A 20,997-nucleotide genomic window follows, 5' to 3' on the forward strand; every position below is an offset into this window, starting at 1 on the left:
CAGTAACTGTGAGAATGGCTTTATAAATTGTAAGAAGTGACGCAAAATGAAGGAAGGCGACGACAGACAGTAAGCAAGGACAGAAGTGTGAGCTTCCACAGCTAGAGCCGAGCTCCCCATAAGTTGTGGGTTAAGCCGGCGCAGCATCCCGGTACCCAGGCTTTCTCCACCTCGCCGGCCCGCCCTCCGCCCTTTGACCCGCGCCGTTTCCGGTTGGAGACGTGGCTCGGGGCCGCCATCTTGGTAAGAGGCGAAGCGGCAGCCGCTCCTGTCAGGGGGGCAGCAGGTCCAGAGCGGCCGGTGCTCCCCTTGCCCTGGACCCGGCCCTATCCTCGGTGGAGCCAGAGCGCGGGTGCGCGCCACCACCGCCTTCACCATGGTAAGACGCGAGCCAGGCCCGAACTCTGGGGGGCCGGGCCTCTCTCGACCCCTCGCCCTGCCGGCGGGCCTGGCGCTGGGGCCGGAGGGGCCCCGCCCCGAGGGTCTGGAGCGGCTGCTTCTCCTGGGATTCCGGGCGCTGTGTGGCGGTCCGCGCCCCACGGCCAGCCTCCCCGGAGACCGGAGGGAGCAGACTCCAGTCCCTCTCGTCGTGGCCGCCGCACCCCACCCCCAACCAGCTGGACCGCCGCCTCTGCCGGGACCGGCCCCTAGAACGACTCGGGGATTTTGCCCTGCGGGAACCTGGTGGTGGTTGTCGAGTGGCGCTGATGTCCTGCCGGTTCCCTGAGCGCTCGGAAGGCTGGGCCTCTCTCGGGAGGTTCTCGTCCTTCTGTTACCAGCTCGCCTTTTGTTTGTTCGGAAGGGGGAAATGGAAGCCCAGAGCGGGGAGTAACTTCTGATACTCATTCTTAAGACTCAAGTGTCGCGGAAACCTTCCCCTCCTGTAGAGCTTACCGTGTGTCCACTTGTTAGTGTGACTACGTGTACGCCGTGTACAGCACACTGGGACAACGTGAGTTACGAGGACACAGGGTTTCTCTCTTACAGGAACATATTGGTCAGGTGAAGTAAAGTGTGGATGTGGCATGTAGTAATCAGATGGCTCAGGAGGAGGAGAAGGGGTGGGTCATACTCTGGGACCTGTTACTTGTCTTCAAATGCATTATCTTTACAGAGATAGGAAAAATTAATGTGGGTAAGGATGGGGGGAAACACAACTGTTAACTCCACTAACTTGCTTTATCGCTATGATTTGTGGCTATTCATGAAATAGAAGAAATTCCTGGGTTCAGAAGATCTAGTAATTTTTTTTTTAGAACACCTTATGCCCTTCAGTCGTTCGAAGATGCCCTTTTGTTTTCTTTTTTTTGTCAATAGATATTTTGATTTAAAGTATCTTCCTGTATACCTAAGAGGTGATAATATAATTTGGTGCCACTCTTACTAAGTTCTACTGACAGCCCTTTAAGTGTAAACATGGATAGTGGGAAGATTCATGATTGGGCTTGAAACCATTGAAAAAAAAATTTTTTTTTCAGCTTCAGGTATATAAATTACATCAAGCAGGTTTGCCTCCTACCACTTTTGTTTTAGATGGAAAATTGCCAAAACCTCGTTTTTTCAGTTCAACTAGGAGGCTTAGTATTTGGACAGTGATTGTTTTTAAAACCTCCATTTCTTTTTACATCCAGAACATATTAATAGTGTATTTTAGACCATATTATAATTTTTTAAAAATACTTTATTTTATTTTTATGTGGTCCTGCGGATTAAACCCATTGCTTCACATGGCTAGGCAAGCGCTCTACCACTGAGCCACAATCCCAGTCCATCATATTATAATTTTAATAGCAAACTTAAAGTGTTGTATTATGTAATGAAATATAGATCTTTACAAAAATCTTGATTTTAAAAAATGTTCTTGAGCCAGGTGTGGTGGCACACACTTGTAATCCCTGCAGCTTTCGAGGTTGAGGCAGGAGGATCTCGAGTTCAAAGCTCAGCAAAAAGTGAGGTGCTAAGCAACTCTGTAAGACCCTGTCTCTAAATAAAATGCAAAATAGGGCTGAGAATGTGGCTCAGTGGTCCAGTGCCCCTGAGTTCAATCCCTGGTAACCCCTCCCCCCAAAAAAAGATGTTCTAGAAACATCTAGTTTTTTTTGTTGTTGTTTTTAATTCATTGATTGTCCAGGGATGGTAAATCACTGAGTAATATATATATGATAATATATATGAATAAAAGTAACCTGAATGTTAAAATATATGTAGTAAATTTTGCATGTTTTTTTGACATGTGTACATACAAATTGTGTCAAGTGTTTCTGAATTATTTGGGACTTAGCATGACCCAGATACCCACAATTTTATGTGCTCAGGAGAAGAGTTTATATCAGTACATTCTGCTGTGTTGAGTCTTTTTTTTTTTTGGTACCAGGGATTGAACCCAGGGGTGCTTAACCACTGAGCCACATCCCAAACCCTTTTTTATATTTTATTTAGAGATGGGGTCTCACTGAGTTGCTTAGGGCCTTGCTAAAGCACTGAGACTGACTTTGAACTCAAAATCTTCCTGCCTCAGCCTTCCAAGCCACTGGGGTTATAGGCATGCGCTGCTGCACCTAGCTTCTGTTGAGTCTTAATACTTGGTATTATTTCTGTGTAATGTTCTTGGATCTTACTGTATTACAAAGAGATCTCTGTATGGTATATATGTCCTATAGGGTGAAATTTTTTATCTATAAGTTGTATTAAAATTTCTAAAAGTTGATTTTCCTTGATATGGAATTTTCAAACGTGGAAAAGTTGTAGAGTTTTACAGTGAACAATTATATAACTACCAGCTAGAATCTATAATTAACATTTCACTATATTTTGTCATACATGTACTCATCCATACATTCCATCTTTATAAAATATACTTCAAAGTAAATTATAGATACATAAACATTGTTTTTTGAAAAATAAATTCCCTTTGGATTTAGTTTTTGAAGTTAGTGTAAAATATCCTCGAATACAAAGTCTCAATGGGTACATATATGAACAAATGGAAAAACAAATGGTTTATGGACTGAGGGTATAGCTCAGTGGTAGAGTGCTTGCCTACCAGGCACAGGTCTTGGGTTCAATCCCCATTACTGCAAAAAAAAAAAAAAAAAAAAAAAGAGGGCTTATGATGACTTCATTATAACATGAAATTCTCTGTTTTTGGTTTTGTTTTGAATTGAACCTACTGGCACTTAACCACTGACACACTTCCCCAGCCTTTTTTTTTTTTTTTTTTTTTTAAGAGACAGGGTCTCGCTAAGTTACTTAGGACCTCACTAAAATGCTAAGGCTGGCTTTGAATTCGGGATTCTCCTGCCTCAGCCTCCTGAGTCACTGGGATTACAGGCAGGCTGACTGGCAAGAAGGGTATCTCTTAATTTGATTCTTCTAGTTTCTGCAAAGTGAGAGAGTGTTCTTATTTTCTTAACATTTGTCAAATATCATACTCAGTTCTTTTTCTCACTAAACTTATATTTGAATAAACTTGATGTTAAGTCTCATGATAGAACCCATCTTTAAAATTTTTACTTGTCTAAAGAATGCTGTTCTTATTTACCTAAGTATAGACAGCAAACCTGTTGTGGTGACATTAAACATAAATGATCATGGTAAATTCAGTTCCCCAAAATTATTAGTTATTAATAACTAGATTTGAGTGGACTGGGGTTGTAGCTCAGTGGTAGAGCGCTTGCCTAGCACATGTGAGGCACTGGGTTTGATCTTCAGTACTGCATATAAATAAATAAAGGTATTGTGTCCATCTACAACTAAAAATATATTTTTAAAAAATTAGATTTGAATTTATGTGGCTAAGTCTATATATGATGGAGGAGAAACTGAAATCCTATCCGTTAATAACAGGTCCTAATTAAGGAATTATTGCTTTTCTTTTTTTCTTTTTCATATATAATACTGCAGCTGCATGACTATTATATTCTTTATGTATTTTTTTTATTATTGTTTGAGGGTACTTCGAGAATGAAAAGGATTTTCCATTGATATGCCATCTACTATGTCTTCATATAGGAAATCCATTGAATATCCAGTAATGTCATTTTAAAAAAGAAATTATTGGGCTGGAGAGAGAGCTCAGTCGTCAGAGTGCCTGGGTTCCATCCCCAGCACCACAAAAAAAAAAAAAAAAAAAAAAAAAAAATTATCTACAAGCTTTTGTTTTTTGAATGAAAAGTGATAGACTTAAAATCCTGAATGTTACTTTTCAACTTTCAGGTTTTATTTGTAGTCTAGATTTTATTATAATCTTCACTGTTATTTTATTTGTAATTAAGTTCATATAGATAAGGAAAGACAAAATAGTCCTCTATGACAGTTGTAGAAAGTAGCCTTAATATAACCATGAATTGTGTGTGTGTGTGTTTAATTCTGGAATCCTGAAACATTTAGAAGTTCAAGATTAGCCAGATGCACACACTTATAATCCCAGTGATGCTGGAGGCTGAGGCAAGAGGATTGCAAGTTTGGCACCAACCTCAGCCAGTTAACAAGACCCTGTCTCAAAATAAAAGTAAAAAGGGCTAGGAGGACTACAGTTGTGGCTTAGTGGTAGAGTGCTTGCTTAGCATGCGTGAGGCACTGGGTTTATCCTCAGCACCACATAAAAATAAATAAATAAAGGTACTGTGTCCATCTGTAACTAAGAAAATAAAAAATTAAATTAAAAAAAAAAGGAACTGGGGATGTGGCTCAGTGGTAAAATGCCCCTGGGTTCAGTCCCCAGTACCAGAAGGAAAAAAAAAGACTGATGACCCTTTTTTTTAAGAGAATTGTTTATATTTATGCTGAATTGCCACCTGCTATTCTTCTGTCTCTTATCACATGCACACAATTTGTTTGGATTAGGCAATTTGCCTTCAAGCAACTTAATGTAAAATATTGTTCCAAAGTATTGCTTTTGGAGCAGTGGATGTGAAATAGGAGTTTTGTGCATTTTCTGTTATTGTAAAGTTTTCAAATGCTTAGACTTAGGGTGGTAGTGGAGATTGAATCCAGAGCTTTACACATGCTACACAAGCATTTCACCATTGAAGTACACCCTCAACCCTTTTTATTTTATTTTGAGATAGGGTCTCATTAATTTGCCCAGACTGGCCTGAAACTTACAGTCCCTCCTACCTCAGCCTCCCCAGTTGTTGACTTATAAATCTTACTGTTGTTGTCCTTATTGTTGCTACTGGGGATTGAACCCAGGGGCACTTTACCAATGAACTAATATTCCCAGTCCTTTTTATTTTTTATTTCGAGGCAAAGTCTTGAGGCTGGAGATGTAACTCAGTGTTAGAGCACTTGCCCAGCATGGCATACTGGGTTTGATCAAAATAAAAATTAAAAGGGTTTTGCTATATTGATAAGGTTGGCCTCAAACTTGTGATCCTCCTGCCTCAGGCTCCCAGGTTGCTGAAATTATAGGTGTGTGCCATCCTGCTTAACAACTTATAGAATATTAAATATTAAAAGGTACTTTTAAGCTGGGTACGGTGGCACAGCTTGAGAGGCTGAGGCAGGAGGATTGTGAGTTCAAAGCCAGCCTCAGCAAATTAGCGAGACCCTAAGCAACTCAGTGAGACCCTGTCTCCAAATAAAATATAAAAAAAGGCTGGGGATGTGGCTCAGTGGTTAAGCACCACTGTGTCCAAAGCCAGTACAAAAAAAAAAAAAAAAAAAGCACTTTGAATTTCATATAAACTAACTTAACTATTTTAGGGATATTTCAGTAAGGAATTGACTTACTACCCAAGATCATATAATTAGATGGCATAATGAGGACAGAAACCTTATTCTCAGGTTCCTGAAGGCACTTTCTGATCCATGTGCTAAATCTGCACAAATAATAGTGTACTCAAACCATGTAAATATTAAGAGAAATGTATTTGACTGTAAGGAGTGTTTTTGAAAGGAGTAGGATTTATTCAAGTGAGAAGAAAAAAGAATTCCCACAAGGCATGAAGGGACTTGATAGGGTTCTTGAAAGTTTCTTTTTAAAAAGTCTAAAAAGTCCTTTTCTAAAAAATTTTTTTAAAAATTGATAGCAAGTTTATAAAAAGTCATATTCTTGGGCTGGGGAGAAAGCTCAGTCGGTAGAGTGCTTGCCTTGCATGCACAAGGCCCTGGGTTCCATCCCCAACACCACAAAAAAAAAAAAAAAAAAGTATTCTTCATCAAAGAAAATTGCAATGGGGAAAATTAACTTGCTTTTAGTATATGCCATATTTTAATAATTGTTAGACATTGGTAAACATTGATATGAAGAGAAGCTTTTATTATGTCAAAGCATTTAAGAAGACATGTTGTCAGGTGCAATAGCACACACCTGTATTTCCACTGACTCAGAAGTCTGAGACAGGAGGATTGAAAGTTCAAAGCAAGACCCTGTCTCAAAAAAAAAAAAAAAAAAGGGACTGAGGATGCGGCTCAGGTTAAGTGCCCTTGAGTTCAATCCCCAGTACATTTCCCCTCAAAAAAGGACAAATGTTAACTTACTGTAGAATAAAATCTTATTTTGAGGTGATCATGCCTTTAAGCCATATTAGTAACTATAATATAGTGAATAGAGACCTGTGTCAGCTCTGTGAGCCCTGTGATTGTAGTGTCCTGGGTGTTTAGAGGTTTATGCCACACCTAGTATGGGGAATTTTGGTTCTACTTTGGGAGCCTTATTTTGCTTTTACGTAACTAATGGAATGACTCAAAAAGAGTCTCGAGAGTTTTCCTGCTTGAGACCTATTTTATTTACCCTGTGTTTATCTTTTTTTTTTTAAGTATTGGGGATTGAACCCAGGGGGTGCTAAACCTCTGAGTCATATATCCAGCCCTTTTTGTTTTTTATTTTACTTTGAAACAGGGTCTCGTTAAGTTGCTGAGACTGGCTTTTAACTTATCCTCCTGCCTCAGGCTCCCAAGATGCTGGGATTACATACCTTGCCCTACTGTTTATTTTTACATGATGCTCAGATCCCAGAATTCATTGAAGTAGGATTCAGGTGCTGTTTTTTCCATCAGATTGATTTTACCAGCTAGAGATGATTCTCTTTCTCTGACTTCCCATATCATTTTATCAGTGATCTCTTAGGTTACTTACCACAGTCTGCCCCATATTACAGGTTTTTTCCCTCATTTTACCTTTACTACCTTTTTTTTTTTTTTTTTTTTTATGTTTTCTACTGAACTTCTTGTGATTAGAATGCCAACCTGTTCCATCTTCATTCCCAGAGAACATGGAGTAAGTATAGAAGATATTCAGTAAATAATCATTCAGTTTATTCGTTTTTTGTGCAGTACTGGGGATTTACCCCAGGAGTGCTTTGTCACTGGTTACATCTCTGCTTTTTTTATTTTGAGGCAGGGTCTCACTAATTTGCCTAGGCTGACCTTGAACTTGGCATCCTCCTGCCTCAGCCTACCAAGTAGCTGGAATTGTATGTATAAAACACCACACCCAGTTAATTCAGTTATTCTTATAATAACATTGCTAAAATAAAGATTATTAATACCTATAATTAGCTTTTGAACATGCCCAGTCAATAAAGTAAGGTGGATGGGTTGCCCCCTTCATAGCATACCCCTTTTTGTTCCTTTTTCTCTCTCAAGTTGTCCTTGATGTTAATTTTTAGCTAAATTCTGTCTGCATGGTATAGAGGTATTTTTATTTGCAGCTTGAACCCTAAAAACTACCCTTGAACTTGTAAGCATTGTCTTTTAGCCCTTATTTTTAGATATAAATCTGTATGCTCCTATAGGTCTGAAGTTTTTTTTGTTTTGTTTTTTAATATACGGTGCTGAGGATCGAACCCAGAGCCTCACACTTGCCAGGCAAGTGCTCTACCACTGAGCCACAACTCCAGCCCTTAGGTCTGAAGTTTTGATCTTGCTCTAGATACACATTTGATATATATCTTTACTCATGCCTTTAAGACACAAATTCTAATGTAGTGGACTGTAACTTCATAGGGCTGTTACTCTTAACCTTTTGGAGTGAGAGTGGAGGCTGTACAAGGATTGAATTTACAATATGCTCCCGTTTCTTAATATTTCTCACTGCTATGAAGTGATTATGGGCCATAGGAGAATTACTATTCTAGAAGAGCTATACATTCCTTGAAATAATATGTAAAATTTTTTTCCTAATTTTTTATGGAAAAAATTTATTATTTGAATATAAAAATATGAACAGACCCATAAATGTACAAATCCTTTGCCTTGAAATGGTATAAATTGTTTTAATGAGATGCATTTTTATTATTAGTTATGGTACTGCTTTATAGTGTGAACATGTGTGATCTAAGTGTATAGTATTTCGGCTTATAATTTCTAAGCTTAGAATATTTGCATCACCCAAAAAAGAACTCTGTACTTATTAGTAATCACTCCCTGTTTCTCCTGTCTCATCCCCTGACAGCCACTAATTTATTTCTTTCTCTATGGATTTGTCTGTTCTGGATATTTCATATACATGGAATCATGTAACATATACCCAGTTTGCGGGGGTGGGGAGCACTGTGGTTGCTGGGTTTCAAACCTGAGGCCTTGCACATGCAACTCTGCCATTGAGCTGTATCACCTAGCCCAAGAGGTGGACTTTTGGGCTGGGGAGATAGCTCAGTTGGTAGAGTGCTTGCCTTGCAAGCACAAGGCCCTGGGTTCAATCCCCAGCACCGCAAAAAAAAAAAAGAGGTGGACTTTTCCATCTGATTTCTTTCCCTTAGCATAATATTTTCAAGGTTCATCTTTATTAGCATGTAACAATACTTCATTCCTTGTATAACTAAATAACTTTTCCATTGTATGGATAATCTATATTTATCAATTTACCAGCTGACAGACACTAAAATTTTCACTTTTTAACTATTTTGAATAATGCTAAGTATGAATATTCATGTACCAGTTTTTGTGTGGTTGCATCTTTGAGGGAATTTTGGGACAAAATCTACCTTATATTTGGAAATACATGGCATTTAAACCCTTAGTGACCAGCACAGAAGGTTACCTGCTTCTTGTTTGTAAGGTCAAGCAACAACCACATTTTAATTTTGTTCTTTTTCTTTCTTGTCAGACATATATATGGTTGAAACATGAACTTCCTATGATAAAAATTAATGTGAAAACAAATTCTTGATTATGTTTGGTTTTCAATTTCTAAACAAAATTAGAATGGGTGTTGATAATTTTAGGTTAATTTTTAATAAGGGACTAGGATATTACCAGTATTTGCCAAAAAGTATAAGAAACATTATTATTATTATTTTATTTTTTATTTTTTTTAGTACTGGAGAAATGAATCCAGGGATGCTTAACAACAGAGCCACATCCCTGGCCCTTTTTTATATTTTATTTAGAGACGGGATCTGACTGAGTTCCTTAGGGCCTCACTAAATTGCTGGGGCTGGCTTTGAACTCTCAATCCTCCTACCTCAGCCTCCCTAGCTGCTGGGATTACAGGCATGTACCACCATACCCGACTCAGAAATTTTATTCTTATTTGAAGAAACCTTTCTTTTATCTCACACAATTAAAGACATGAGTGGGTGCAGTGGTGTGTGACTATGATCCCAATGACTTGGGGGGCTGAGTCAGGAGGATTAAAAGTTGGAGGCTAGCCTGGGCAACTTAGTGAGATCCTGTGTCAATAAAAAATAAATAAAGGGACTGGGGGTATGGCTCAGTTGGTAGAGTGCCTGCCTCGCCAGCACAAGGCCCTGGGTTCAATCCCCAGCGCCACACACACACACACACACACACACACACACACACACATAATTAAATAAATAAAAAGGGGACTGGGGATGTAGCTCAGTGGTAAAGTGCCCCTGGATTCAACCTCTAGTATCATGGAGGATGTCTTTTGAGAAATATGTGTCATTATTCTTTTAATTTTGTGTGTGGGGCGGGTGGGGATTGAACCCAAGGTGGTTTGCTACTGAACTATATCCCCAGCCCTTTTTTATTTTGCAACAGGAACTTGCTAAGTTACCTGAGGCTAGCTTGTGCCGCTTCACCAAGCCCTTTTTTTTTTTTTTTACATTTTTATTCTTTTCCTGGAATCCTTGTGTATCCTCAGTTTTTGTTTTTGTTTGTATTGGGGATTGAATCCAGAAGGATTTATGCACCAAGCCACATCCCCAGCTCTTTTTATTTTTATTTTTTTATTTTGAGACAGGGTTTTGCTAAGTTGCTGAGGCTAGCTTTGAGCTCATGATCTTCCTCTCTCAACCTCCCAAGTCACTGGGATTACAGGCGTTTACTACTACACCTGGCGTATCCTCAGTATTCTTGCTTCTTACTCTAGTGATGGCAAAAACCTCCAAGTAATGATTATGAAAGATACTTTTTTTTTTTGCATAAAACTACTTATTTATTTATTTATTGCAGTGCTGGGGATTGAACCCAGGAGTGCTTGACCACTGAGTCACATCTGCAGCCTTTTTTTTTTTTTTGCAGACATTGTCTCAGTAAGTTGCTTAGGGCCTTGCTAAATTGCGGATACTGGCTTTGAACTTGTAATTCTGCTGCATCAGCCTCCCTCCCAAGTCACTGGGATTATAGACTTGTGCCACCATGTCCAGCTGGTTGTTTGTTTCTTTGTTTTTGGTACTGGGGATTTAACTACTCCAGGGTCATTTGACCACTCAGCCTCCACATCCCTAACACAGCTGTTTGTTTTTGAGAGGTGGTCTCATTGTGTTGCTTAGGCTGGCCTTGAACTCCTTGGGCTCAAGTGATTGTCTTACATGTTCCACTGTGCCCATGAACTTTTTTTTTTTTTTAACGGCTCTTTTTTTTTTTTTTAAGTGCTGGGACATATACCTACATCCCCATTCCTTTTTTTGCTTTTTTTTTAGTTGTCAGTGGACCTTTATTTTATTTTATTTTATTTATATGTGGTGCTGAGAATTGAACCTAGTGCCTCACACATCCTAGGAATGTTCTCTACCATTGACCCACAATCCCAGCCCTCCACACTGTACTTAGTTATTTTGAGATAGGGTGTTGCTAAATTGCTTAGGGCCTCACTAAGTTACTGATGCCAACCTCAGGAGTTGCTGGGATTACAGGTGTGTACCACTGTGGCCAGCTTTTAAACTGGAATTAGTGACTTACAATGTAAAATCAACTTTAGTTGGGATAATTCAGGTAAGTTTCAGAAACAGAATTGTGTTATTCCTAAGCCTACTTCTTTTTAAACTTAGGTTATTATTTGGGAAATGGAACAGTTGATGGTATTATCTTTTTTTTTTTTTTTTTTTTTTTTTTTTTTTTTTGGGTGCTGGGGATCGAACCAAGAGCCTTGTGCTTACAAGGTAAGCACTCTACTGACTGAGCTATCTCCCCAGCCCCAATAGTATTATCTTTTGAGATTTCACACAAGAAAACCTGGATCCATTTGAAGTAAATCAATCTTTAAAAGTAAAAATCTGTTAAATAGAGGGAAATTACTTGTGTAAGATATAGATCAAACATTTTCTAGTAGGAACACCCCCCCCCCCCCCCGTGGTGCTGGGGATTGAACCCAGGGCCTTGTGCATAGGCAAGCACTCTACCAACTGACCTATATCCCGAGCCCATTATGTATGAACTATTTTTTATCTAGCTGCTTGGAAATAAGTATGCTGGTCATTGTCTCCCAAATATCCTAATTACTACTTCTTTTTCGATACTTCAGAGGTCATATCCTAGCATTTAGGCTTCCCAAATGTGTAAATAATCTGTTTTTTGTTTTTTTTGTGCTTATGAACTCTTGGATTCTAACACTCAAGAGACTGTAAACTCTGTACTTAATTTTCTTACTCCTCTGTATTGGCATCTAAGGTCTCCCTTTCTTCCTTTGGTGCTTCATTTCGTTCAATGAAATGCCAGATGCTAGAAGTCTGCTGGGTCTTGTTCATTACCCCTATCAAAACCTATATGCAATATTGGGTTATTTAGGTTTTCATTACACAGTTGTTTGTCTAGGAATAGGATAGTGGGGGATGGGAATGCAGACGATAAATTTAGACTCACTAGATTGGTTTCATATTCTAGGTAAAAATGAAAGGAAAGGTCAGGGTCTTCTTAAAAGCCTGCTTAAATGCTTTTAATCTGCCTGGTCACACTTCTGCTTTTATTTTTTTATTTTAACTTTAATTTTTAAATTAAATTTTAATTTTTTTTTTCGTATTGGGGATTTGACTTCTGTTTTGACTGTGGAATTTTCTGAAATTTTTTTAGAAAAAAACTAAAGTTATTCTTTATGGGTGTGCCAAATCAGAGAGTAACTGAATTCTGGAACACAACTAACCCATTAGTAATATATGTATAGAATTGGAAAAGATTATTTACTAAGTTTTCCTTAGGTATGTTATCGAGAATTGGAATAATAGTTTAATTTTTCTCTACTGTACATTTGTCTTGTAAATTACATACCACAATTAAAGAAGCACTGGAGTTTGAAAGAATTTTAATAGTAATTGTGTCACTAAATAACTTGAATGTGTCAATATATTTAAGATCCCCTGAGACATTGAGAAAACAGATATGAAGAAATATTAATTAGTACTTACTTACAATGTGTGTTCCCGGCAGGTGCTGTTGGCAGCAGCAGTCTGCACAAAAGCAGGAAAGGCTATTGTTTCTCGACAGTTTGTGGAAATGACCCGAACTCGGATTGAAGGCTTATTAGCAGCTTTCCCAAAGCTCATGAACACTGGAAAACAGCATACATTTGTTGAAACGGAGAGTGTAAGATATGTCTACCAGCCTATGGAGAAACTGTACATGGTACTAATCACTACCAAAAACAGCAACATTTTAGAAGATTTGGAGACCCTAAGGCTCTTCTCAAGAGTGGTAAGAGTCCTTCTGTTCCACCCTATTTTTGGTACTGGGGATCGAACCCAGGGACACTTCACCACTGGGGTATATCCCCAGCCCTTTTTATTTTTAATTTTAAGACATGATCTCACTAAGTTGCTTAGGACCTTGCTAAATTGCTGAGATTGGCCTTGAACTTGCAATCCTGCCTCAGCCTTCAAAGTTGCTGGGATTACAGGCTTGATACCACTCTTAACTGGGTTCTACATTTTTTTGTGTGAAACTAGTTTTTCCTCCAAGACAGTTTATGTTTATCAGTTTGTAGGCTCTGGTTCTCCCTTTTCAGCAGCATATTGTTACAACTCCTCTTTCATTCAGCAGACATTTACATTTATTGGGTCCTGTCATAGACAATAAGTATCCCAAAAGAGAATGCAGGAATTCCTTCCTTCCTTCTTTCCTTCCTTCCTTTTTTGTGGTACTGGGGATAGAACCCAGAGCCTCACGTATACAAAGCAGGCAGTCTACCACTGAGCTACATCCCCAGCTCACCTGCTGCTCTCTTTTGAAACAGTCTCACTAAGTTACCCAGCAACTGGTCTCAAACTTACAATCTCCCTGCCTCAACCTTCCATGTAGCTGGGATTACAGGTATTTATTATCACGCTTGGCTAGTATCCTGGTTCTTAAGTAGTTAATCTGCCTTTATAGTTATGAAATTTGTTTGGCCATGTATTTTTAGATAAGTCTAAAAGATGCAGGCACAGAAACAAAAACTTTGTGCCAAAGTGTTGCTTCAAATAAAGAGTGGACAGGAGGACATGGAACCTTCGCGAAAATAGACCATATGTTATGCCACAAAGCAGCCCTTAGGAAATGCAAAAAAATAGAGATACTGCCTTGTGTTCTATCAGATCATAATGGACTGAGAATAGAAATCAATGACAAAATAAAAAAGAGAAATTACTCCAACACAGGGAGACTAAATAATATGCTATTGAATGAAACATGGATAACAGAAAACATCAGGGAGGAGATAAAAATTCTTAGAGGTCAATGAGAATGATGATACAACATATCAAAATCTCTGGGACACTATGAAAGCGGTACTAAGAGGAAAATTCATTGCATGGAGCACATTCCAGAAAAGAATGAAAAGTCAACAACTAAATTACCTAACATTATAGCTCAAAGCCCTAGAAAAAGAAGAACAGAATAACAGCAAAAGTAGTAGAAGACAGGAAATAATTAAAATCAGAGCTGAAATCAATGAAATTGAAACAAAAGAAACAATTCAAAAAATTGACAAAACAAAAAGTTCTTTGAGAACTTTGGTTCTTTGAGAAAGTAAACAAAATAGACAAACCCTTAGCCACACTAACAAAGAGAAGGAGAGAGAAAACTCAAATTACTAAACTTCATGATGAAAAAGGAAATATCACGACAGACACCACTGAGATACATAACATAATGAGAAGCTACTTTGAAAATCTGTATTCCAACAAAATAGAAACTACCGAAGACATTGACAAATTTCTAGAGACATATGCTCCTCCCAAACTGAACCAGGAGGACATACACAATTTAAACAGATCAATATCAAGCAATGAAATAGAAGAAACCATTAAAAATCTACCATCCAAGAAAAGCCCAGGACCAGACGGATTCTCAACCGAGTTCTACAAGACCTTCAAAGAAGAACTCATTCCAATACTTCTCAAAGTATTCCAAGAGATAGAAAAGGAGGGTACCCTACCAAACTCATTCTATGAAGCTAATATCACCCTCATACCCAAACCAGGCAAAGACACATCAAGGAAAGAAAATTTTAGACCAATATCTTTGATGAATATAGATGCAAAGATCCTTAACAAAATAGTGGCAAACCGTATCCAAAAACATATTAAGAAAATTGTGCACCACAATCAAGTGGGGTTCATCCCTGGAATGCAAGGATGGTTTAATATCTGTAAATCAATAAACGTAATCCATCATGTCAGTAGACTTAAGGATAAGAATCATATGGTTATTTCAATTGACACAGAAAAAGCGTTCAACAAAATACAACACCCCTTCATGCTCAAAACACTAGAAAAAATGATAGTAGGAACTTACCTGAATATTGTAAAGGCTGTTTATGATAAGCCCATGGCCACCATCATTCTTAATAGAGAAAAACTGAAACCATTCCCTTTAAAAACGGGAACAAGACAGGGATGTCCTCTTTCACCACTTCTATTCAACATTGTCCTCGAAACTCTAGCCAGAGCAATTAGACAGACTAAAGAAATTAAAGGGATATGAATAGGAAAAGAGGAACTTAAGCTGTCACTATTTGCTGATGACATGATTCTATAGAGGATCCAAAAAACTCCTCCAGAAAACTTCTAGACCTCATCAATGAATTCAGCAAAATAGCAGGCTATAAAATCAACATGCATAAATCTAAAGCATTTTTATACGCAAGTGTTGAAACAGCTGAAAGGGAAATGAGGAAAACAACTCCATTTGCAATAGCCTCAAAAAAAATAAAATACTTGGGAATCAATCTAACCAAAGAAGTAAAAGATCTCTACAATGAAAACTACAAAACATTGAAGACAGAAATTGAGGAAGACCTTAGAAGATGGAAAGATCTCCCATGTTCTTGGATAGGCAGAATTAATATTGTCAAAATGGCCATACTACCAAAAGTGCTATACAGATTCAGTGCAATTCCAATTAAAATCCCAATGACGTACCTTACAGAAATAGAGCAAGCAATCATGAAATTCATCTGGAAGAATAAGAAACCCAGAATAGCTAAAGAAATCCTTAGCAGGAAGAATGAAACGGGGTATCGTAATACCAGAACTTCAACTATACTACAAAGCAATAGTAACAAAAACAGCATGGTATTGGCACCACATAGACAGGTAGATCAATGGTACAGAATAGAGGACACGGACACAAACCCAAATGAATACAATTTTCTCATACTAGACAAAGGGGCCAAAAATATGCAATGGAGAAAAGATAGCTTCTTCAACAAACGGTGCTGGGAAAACTGGAAATCCATATGCAACAGAATGAAACTAAACCCCTATCTCTCACCCTGCACAAAAATCAACTCACAATGGACCACCTTGAAATCAGACCAGAGACCCTGCATCTTATAGAAGAAAAAGTAGGTCCAAATCTTCACCTTGTTGGCTTAGGATCAGACTTCCTTAACAGGACTCCCATAGCACAAGAGATAAAAGCAAGAATCAATAACTGGGATAGATTCAAACTAAATAGCTTTCTCTCAGCAAAGGAAACTATCAGCAATGCGAAGAGAGAGCCTACAGAGTGGGAGAATATCTTTGCCACTCACTTCGGATAGAGCACTAATTTCCAGACTCTATAAAGAACTCAAAAAACTCTACACGAAGAATACAAATAACCCAATCAACAAATGGGCTAAGGATATGAACAGACACTTCACAGAAGATCTACAAGCAATCAACAATTATATGAAAAAATGTTCACCATCTTTGGTAATAAGAGAAATGCAAATCAAAACTACACTAAGATTCCATCTCACCCCAATTAGAATGGCGATTATCAAGAATACAAGCAACAGTAGGTGTTGGAGAGGATGTGGGGAAAAAGGTACACTCATACATTGCTGGTGGGGCTGCAAATTAGTGCAGCCACTCTGGAAAGCAGTGTGGAGATTCCTTAGAAACCTTAGAATGGACCCACCATTTGACCCAGCTATCCCACTCCTCGGCCTATACCCAAAGGACTTAAAATCAGCATACTACAGAGATACAGCCACATCAATGTTCATAGCTGCTCAATTCACAATAGCCAGACTATGGAACCAACCTAGATGTCCTTCAATTGATGAATGGATAAAGAAACTGTGGTATATATATACAATGGAATATTACTCAGCTATAAAGAATAATAAAATTATGGCATTTGCAGGTAAATGCATGAAATTGGAGAGTATCATGTTAAGTGAGATAAACCAATCTCAAAAATCCAAAGGACAAATGATCTCGCTGATAAGCGGATGATGACACATAAATGGGGGGTGGAAGGGGTGCAAAAATGGAGGAAGGAGGGACTAAGTATAGTGGGAAAAGAGGGATGGGAGGGGTGGGGGAAGGAAAAATAATGATTTAAACATCATTACCCTATATAAATGTATGGTTATGCAAATGGTATGCTGTTACTCCATGTACAAACAGAAACAACATGTATCCCATTTGTTTACAATAAAAATAAATTAAAAAAAAATAGAGTGGAAGGAGCTAAGAAAGGTATTCAGGTTTACTGAAATTTATGTACTTTAAAGAATAAGACTTGGAAAAGCTGCTAATACATACAAAATCTTTCTTTTCCATTACTGTCCACGATTAGATTCCGGAGTATTGCCGAGCCTTAGAGGAGAATGAAATATCTGAGCACTGTTTTGATTTGATTTTTGCTTTTGATGAAATTGTTGCTCTGGGATACCGGGAGAATGTTAACCTGGCACAGATCAGAACCTTTACAGAAATGGATTCTCATGAAGAAAAAGTGTTCAGAGCAGTCAGAGAGGTAAGTGGGGGTCTTCATTGCAACTGCTGGTTTGAATGTCTTTCTTTTAACTTTCCTTTCACTAATCTGATTTTCCTGTTTTTACTTGATAATGTAGATTGTACTCAAAGTTATATCCACATGTCTCTTTTCATAGACTCAAGAACGTGAAGCTAAGGCTGAGATGCGGCGTAAAGCAAAAGAATTACAACAGGCCCGAAGAGATGCAGAGAGACAAGGGAAAAAAGCACCCGGATTTGGGGGATTTGGTAGCTCTGCGGTATCTGGAGGCAGCACCGCTGCCATGATTACAGAAACCATCATTGAAACTGATAAACCAAAAGTGGCACCTGCACCAGCTAGGTATAATCCAGTGTATTACCAGCCAGAGGAAAGCTGGATTTGTGTACTTTGGGGTGATTAGTAATTAGTGAGGGCCTTGATGAAGTAAGATGTGATATAAATTTGGCTACATAAAATATGAGAATAAAGGAGATATAGGAATGTGATATTATTCCTTTTACGTAAAAGAGAGTTATTTTACAAATCATGCCATAGCCTTAGTTTCCCTAGAATTGCCTTATGTGGGGAAGGGAGGGGATATTTAACTGTGGAACATGGATTTTTAATCTTAATGTTTAAAAGGAATTTCTGAACTACTTGAAGTTATATGCAAAATTTTATCTGAATGGAAGTTACAGTCTTCATCTGATCATATGTGATTATAAAAATGCACATTTGGGAGGGCTGAGGTTGTAGCTCAGTGGTAGAGCACTTGCCTGTCTCGTGTGAGGCACTGGGTTCGATCCTCAGCACCACATATAAATAAATAAAACAAAAGATCCATTGAAAACTGAAACTGTATAACATATATATATATATATATATATTTTAAAAATGCACATTTGGGCCAGATGCTGTGGTGCACACCTGTAATCCCAGCAGCTCAGGAGACTGAGACAGAAGGATCTTGAGTTCAGAGTCAGCCTCAACAACTAACCAAGGCCCTAAGCAACTTAGCGAGATCCTGTCTCTAATTAAAATATAGGAAGAGCTAACTAAGGATGTGACTCAGTGGTGAAGCATCCCTGAGTTCAATATTTGGTACCAAAAAAAAAAAAAAAAACCAACATTTGGTCTGGGTACTTGAAGCTTACATATTAATAATGACTATCAGTTTGGTCAGGTTTGTGTAGACATAGTCTACTTGTCCACCAGCACTAGGATGCTTAGATTTTATTGCCTTTTTTTTTTTTTTTTTTTTTTTTTTTGGTGGTGCCGTGGATTGAACCTGGGGCCTGATGCATGCGAGACAAGCACTCTACCAACTGAGCTATATCCCCAGCACCTTAATATTTTTTTTAGATGCTGAGATGCTGATAGAGCTTTATTTTATTCACTTATTTATATGTGGTGCTAAGAATTAAACTCAGTGCCTCATACATGCTAGGCAAGTACTCTACCACAGAACCACAGCCCCAGCCCCAGAAGCTTGGATTTTCTATTTAAGTCTTCATATTCCTCTTAAAGAATAGCTTCAGGAGCCAGGTGTGTTTGCACATGCCTGTAGTCCCAGTGGTTTGGGAGGCTGAGGCAGGAGGATCAATGAGTTCAAAGCCAGCCTCAGCAAAGGCAAGGCGCTAAGCAACCAGTGAGACCTTGTCTCTAAATAAAATACAAAATAGGCTGGGGATGTGGCTCAGTGGTCAGTTGCCCCTGAGTTCAATTCCCAGTACCCCCAAAGAAAAGAATAGCTTCAGGGAAAGCTTCTTCGATATGGGAGCCATTAATGTTTTGGGCATGTGTGTGTGTGTGTGTGTATGTGTTCTTATTTTGTATTCTTCCACCTAGGCCTTCAGGCCCCAGCAAGGCTTTGAAACTTGGAGCCAAAGGAAAGGAAGTAGATAACTTTGTGGACAAATTGAAATCTGAAGGTGAAACTATCATGTCCTCTAATATAGGCAAACGTACCTCTGAAGCAACCAAAGTGCATGCTCCGCCTATTAATATGGAAAGGTAAGTATTAATTCTTTCAGTAAGTTCAGAACATTACATTTTTTTAAAATCCTCTTTCAGTTCTTTTTTTTGGGTCAAGAGTAGAGTGGTATACTAGGGATTGAACCCAGGACCTCACATATGCTGAGCAAGTACTCTATCACCGAGCTACACCCTCAGTCCCATATTTTGTGCCTTTTGGGATTTCCTGATTTGAAAGATGTATACAGAATATATTCTAGATATTAACCTAAGGTCTTTTTTCTTTCTTTCTGTTTTAACCATGATTGGGGGCTGACTCTAAGTCACCCATTTTATACAAAGTTTAGAATTACCTTTTATTGGGTAAATTAAAAAATGACTTGTCTTCATGTCTAGTGTGTAGCATGTCTCTTAAAATGAGCTTGAATTTACTGCTTTTGGTAATTCCAGAAACTCAGGAGGCTGAGACAGGAGGATTCCAAGATTGAGGCCAGCCTCAGCAATTGGGCAAGACCTTGTCTCAAAATAAAAAATTAAAAGGGCTGCGGTTGTAGCTTAGTGTAGAGTGCTTGCCTAGCATATGTGAGGCACTGGGTTCATTCTCAGCACCGCATATAAATAAATGAATAAAATAAAGGTCTATCAACAACTAAAAATAAATATTAAAATAATTAAAAAAAAAAGAGAGAGAACTGGGGATGTAACTCAGTGGTTAAAGCACCCCTGAGTTCAATCCTTAGTACCAAAAAAGTTTGAAAATGGATTTGAGAGAGAAGTCTAGAGTTATGATGACTCTACACTATATTTTGGCATGTCTTTCTAATTAAACTGTAAGAAAAACCATTCTTCAATCCAAAATTTATAAGTAACTTTAACAGCAGGTTAACATATTTTGCCTTTTTAGTATTTGAGCCCAGTGTAGAATATTTTGGTTTGTCTTTTATCTCAGGGTTGGGCCAGTGGTTTGTAACATTTTTAAGTGGCAGTTAAGTTCACATTTTCATGACTCAGATTTCTTCTCTTGAGCCCAGATCTTCTACTGTTGCTGATGGTATTGAGGTCAAGTGAAAGATGAGTCTGGGAGGGTACCTCAATTAGGTCTACATAAAAGCAGAGTATTTACTCTTTAGGTGTTCTGTTCTGTGTGAAAATGAATAGTTAACGTCCAGATAATTCTCTTGGCTTATTAAAGTGCCTGTACTATTCCTCTTGGCTGCTTTGAGTGAAACAAAGGCATCATGCTTTTAAACAAAGGTTGGAGACCATCACGTATTAGAGATTGCGACTCTTTTTAATCATGAAGAACCTCTTGAATGCAGAAAAGCTTGTGAAGGTCAAACGGGACCCTGCATTATCTTAAGACACAGTCCTTTGTGGTCTTGAGTTTGAATTGAAATCTTTGTTTTGAGGAAAATGAGGTGGAAATAGAGAATGAATTTTCACTGTAGCCTCCACAGTTCTCTCAACTAAAAATAGTTTTATCACAGAATTTGGGTAGGTTGTACTTAATAGTCACCCATATAGCAACACTTTTTAATTTTACTTGTATTGTTATTAAGTTATATATTCCTATAGGACAAATTTAAAAAGGTTCAAAAAGTGTTAATATAAGATGTCTTCCTCCTACCTAGATATGTAAGTTTTCATTGTGGAAGAACTGACATTACCTAGCTTTTTGTGTAT

General features: G+C 38.2%; 1 protein-coding gene across 1 annotated transcript in view; it reads left to right on the forward strand.

Moving 5' to 3' along the window:
* Positions 1–224: 224 nt before the first annotated feature.
* Arcn1 (archain 1) overlaps positions 225–20,997 on the forward strand; it is a 32,208-nt gene continuing 11,435 nt past the window's right edge. Inside the window, exons 1-5 of the mRNA XM_047518758.1 lie at positions 225–379; positions 12,559–12,822; positions 17,179–17,358; positions 17,495–17,700; positions 19,189–19,353. Of these exons, the coding sequence (XP_047374714.1) occupies positions 377–379; positions 12,559–12,822; positions 17,179–17,358; positions 17,495–17,700; positions 19,189–19,353 (818 nt within the window). The 5' untranslated portion in view covers positions 225–376. The remainder of the gene's footprint in view (positions 380–12,558; positions 12,823–17,178; positions 17,359–17,494; positions 17,701–19,188; positions 19,354–20,997) is intronic.

Source organism: Sciurus carolinensis, chromosome 11 (assembly GCF_902686445.1).
Source record: "Sciurus carolinensis chromosome 11, mSciCar1.2, whole genome shotgun sequence".
Taxonomy (NCBI): Eukaryota; Metazoa; Chordata; class Mammalia; order Rodentia; family Sciuridae; genus Sciurus; species Sciurus carolinensis.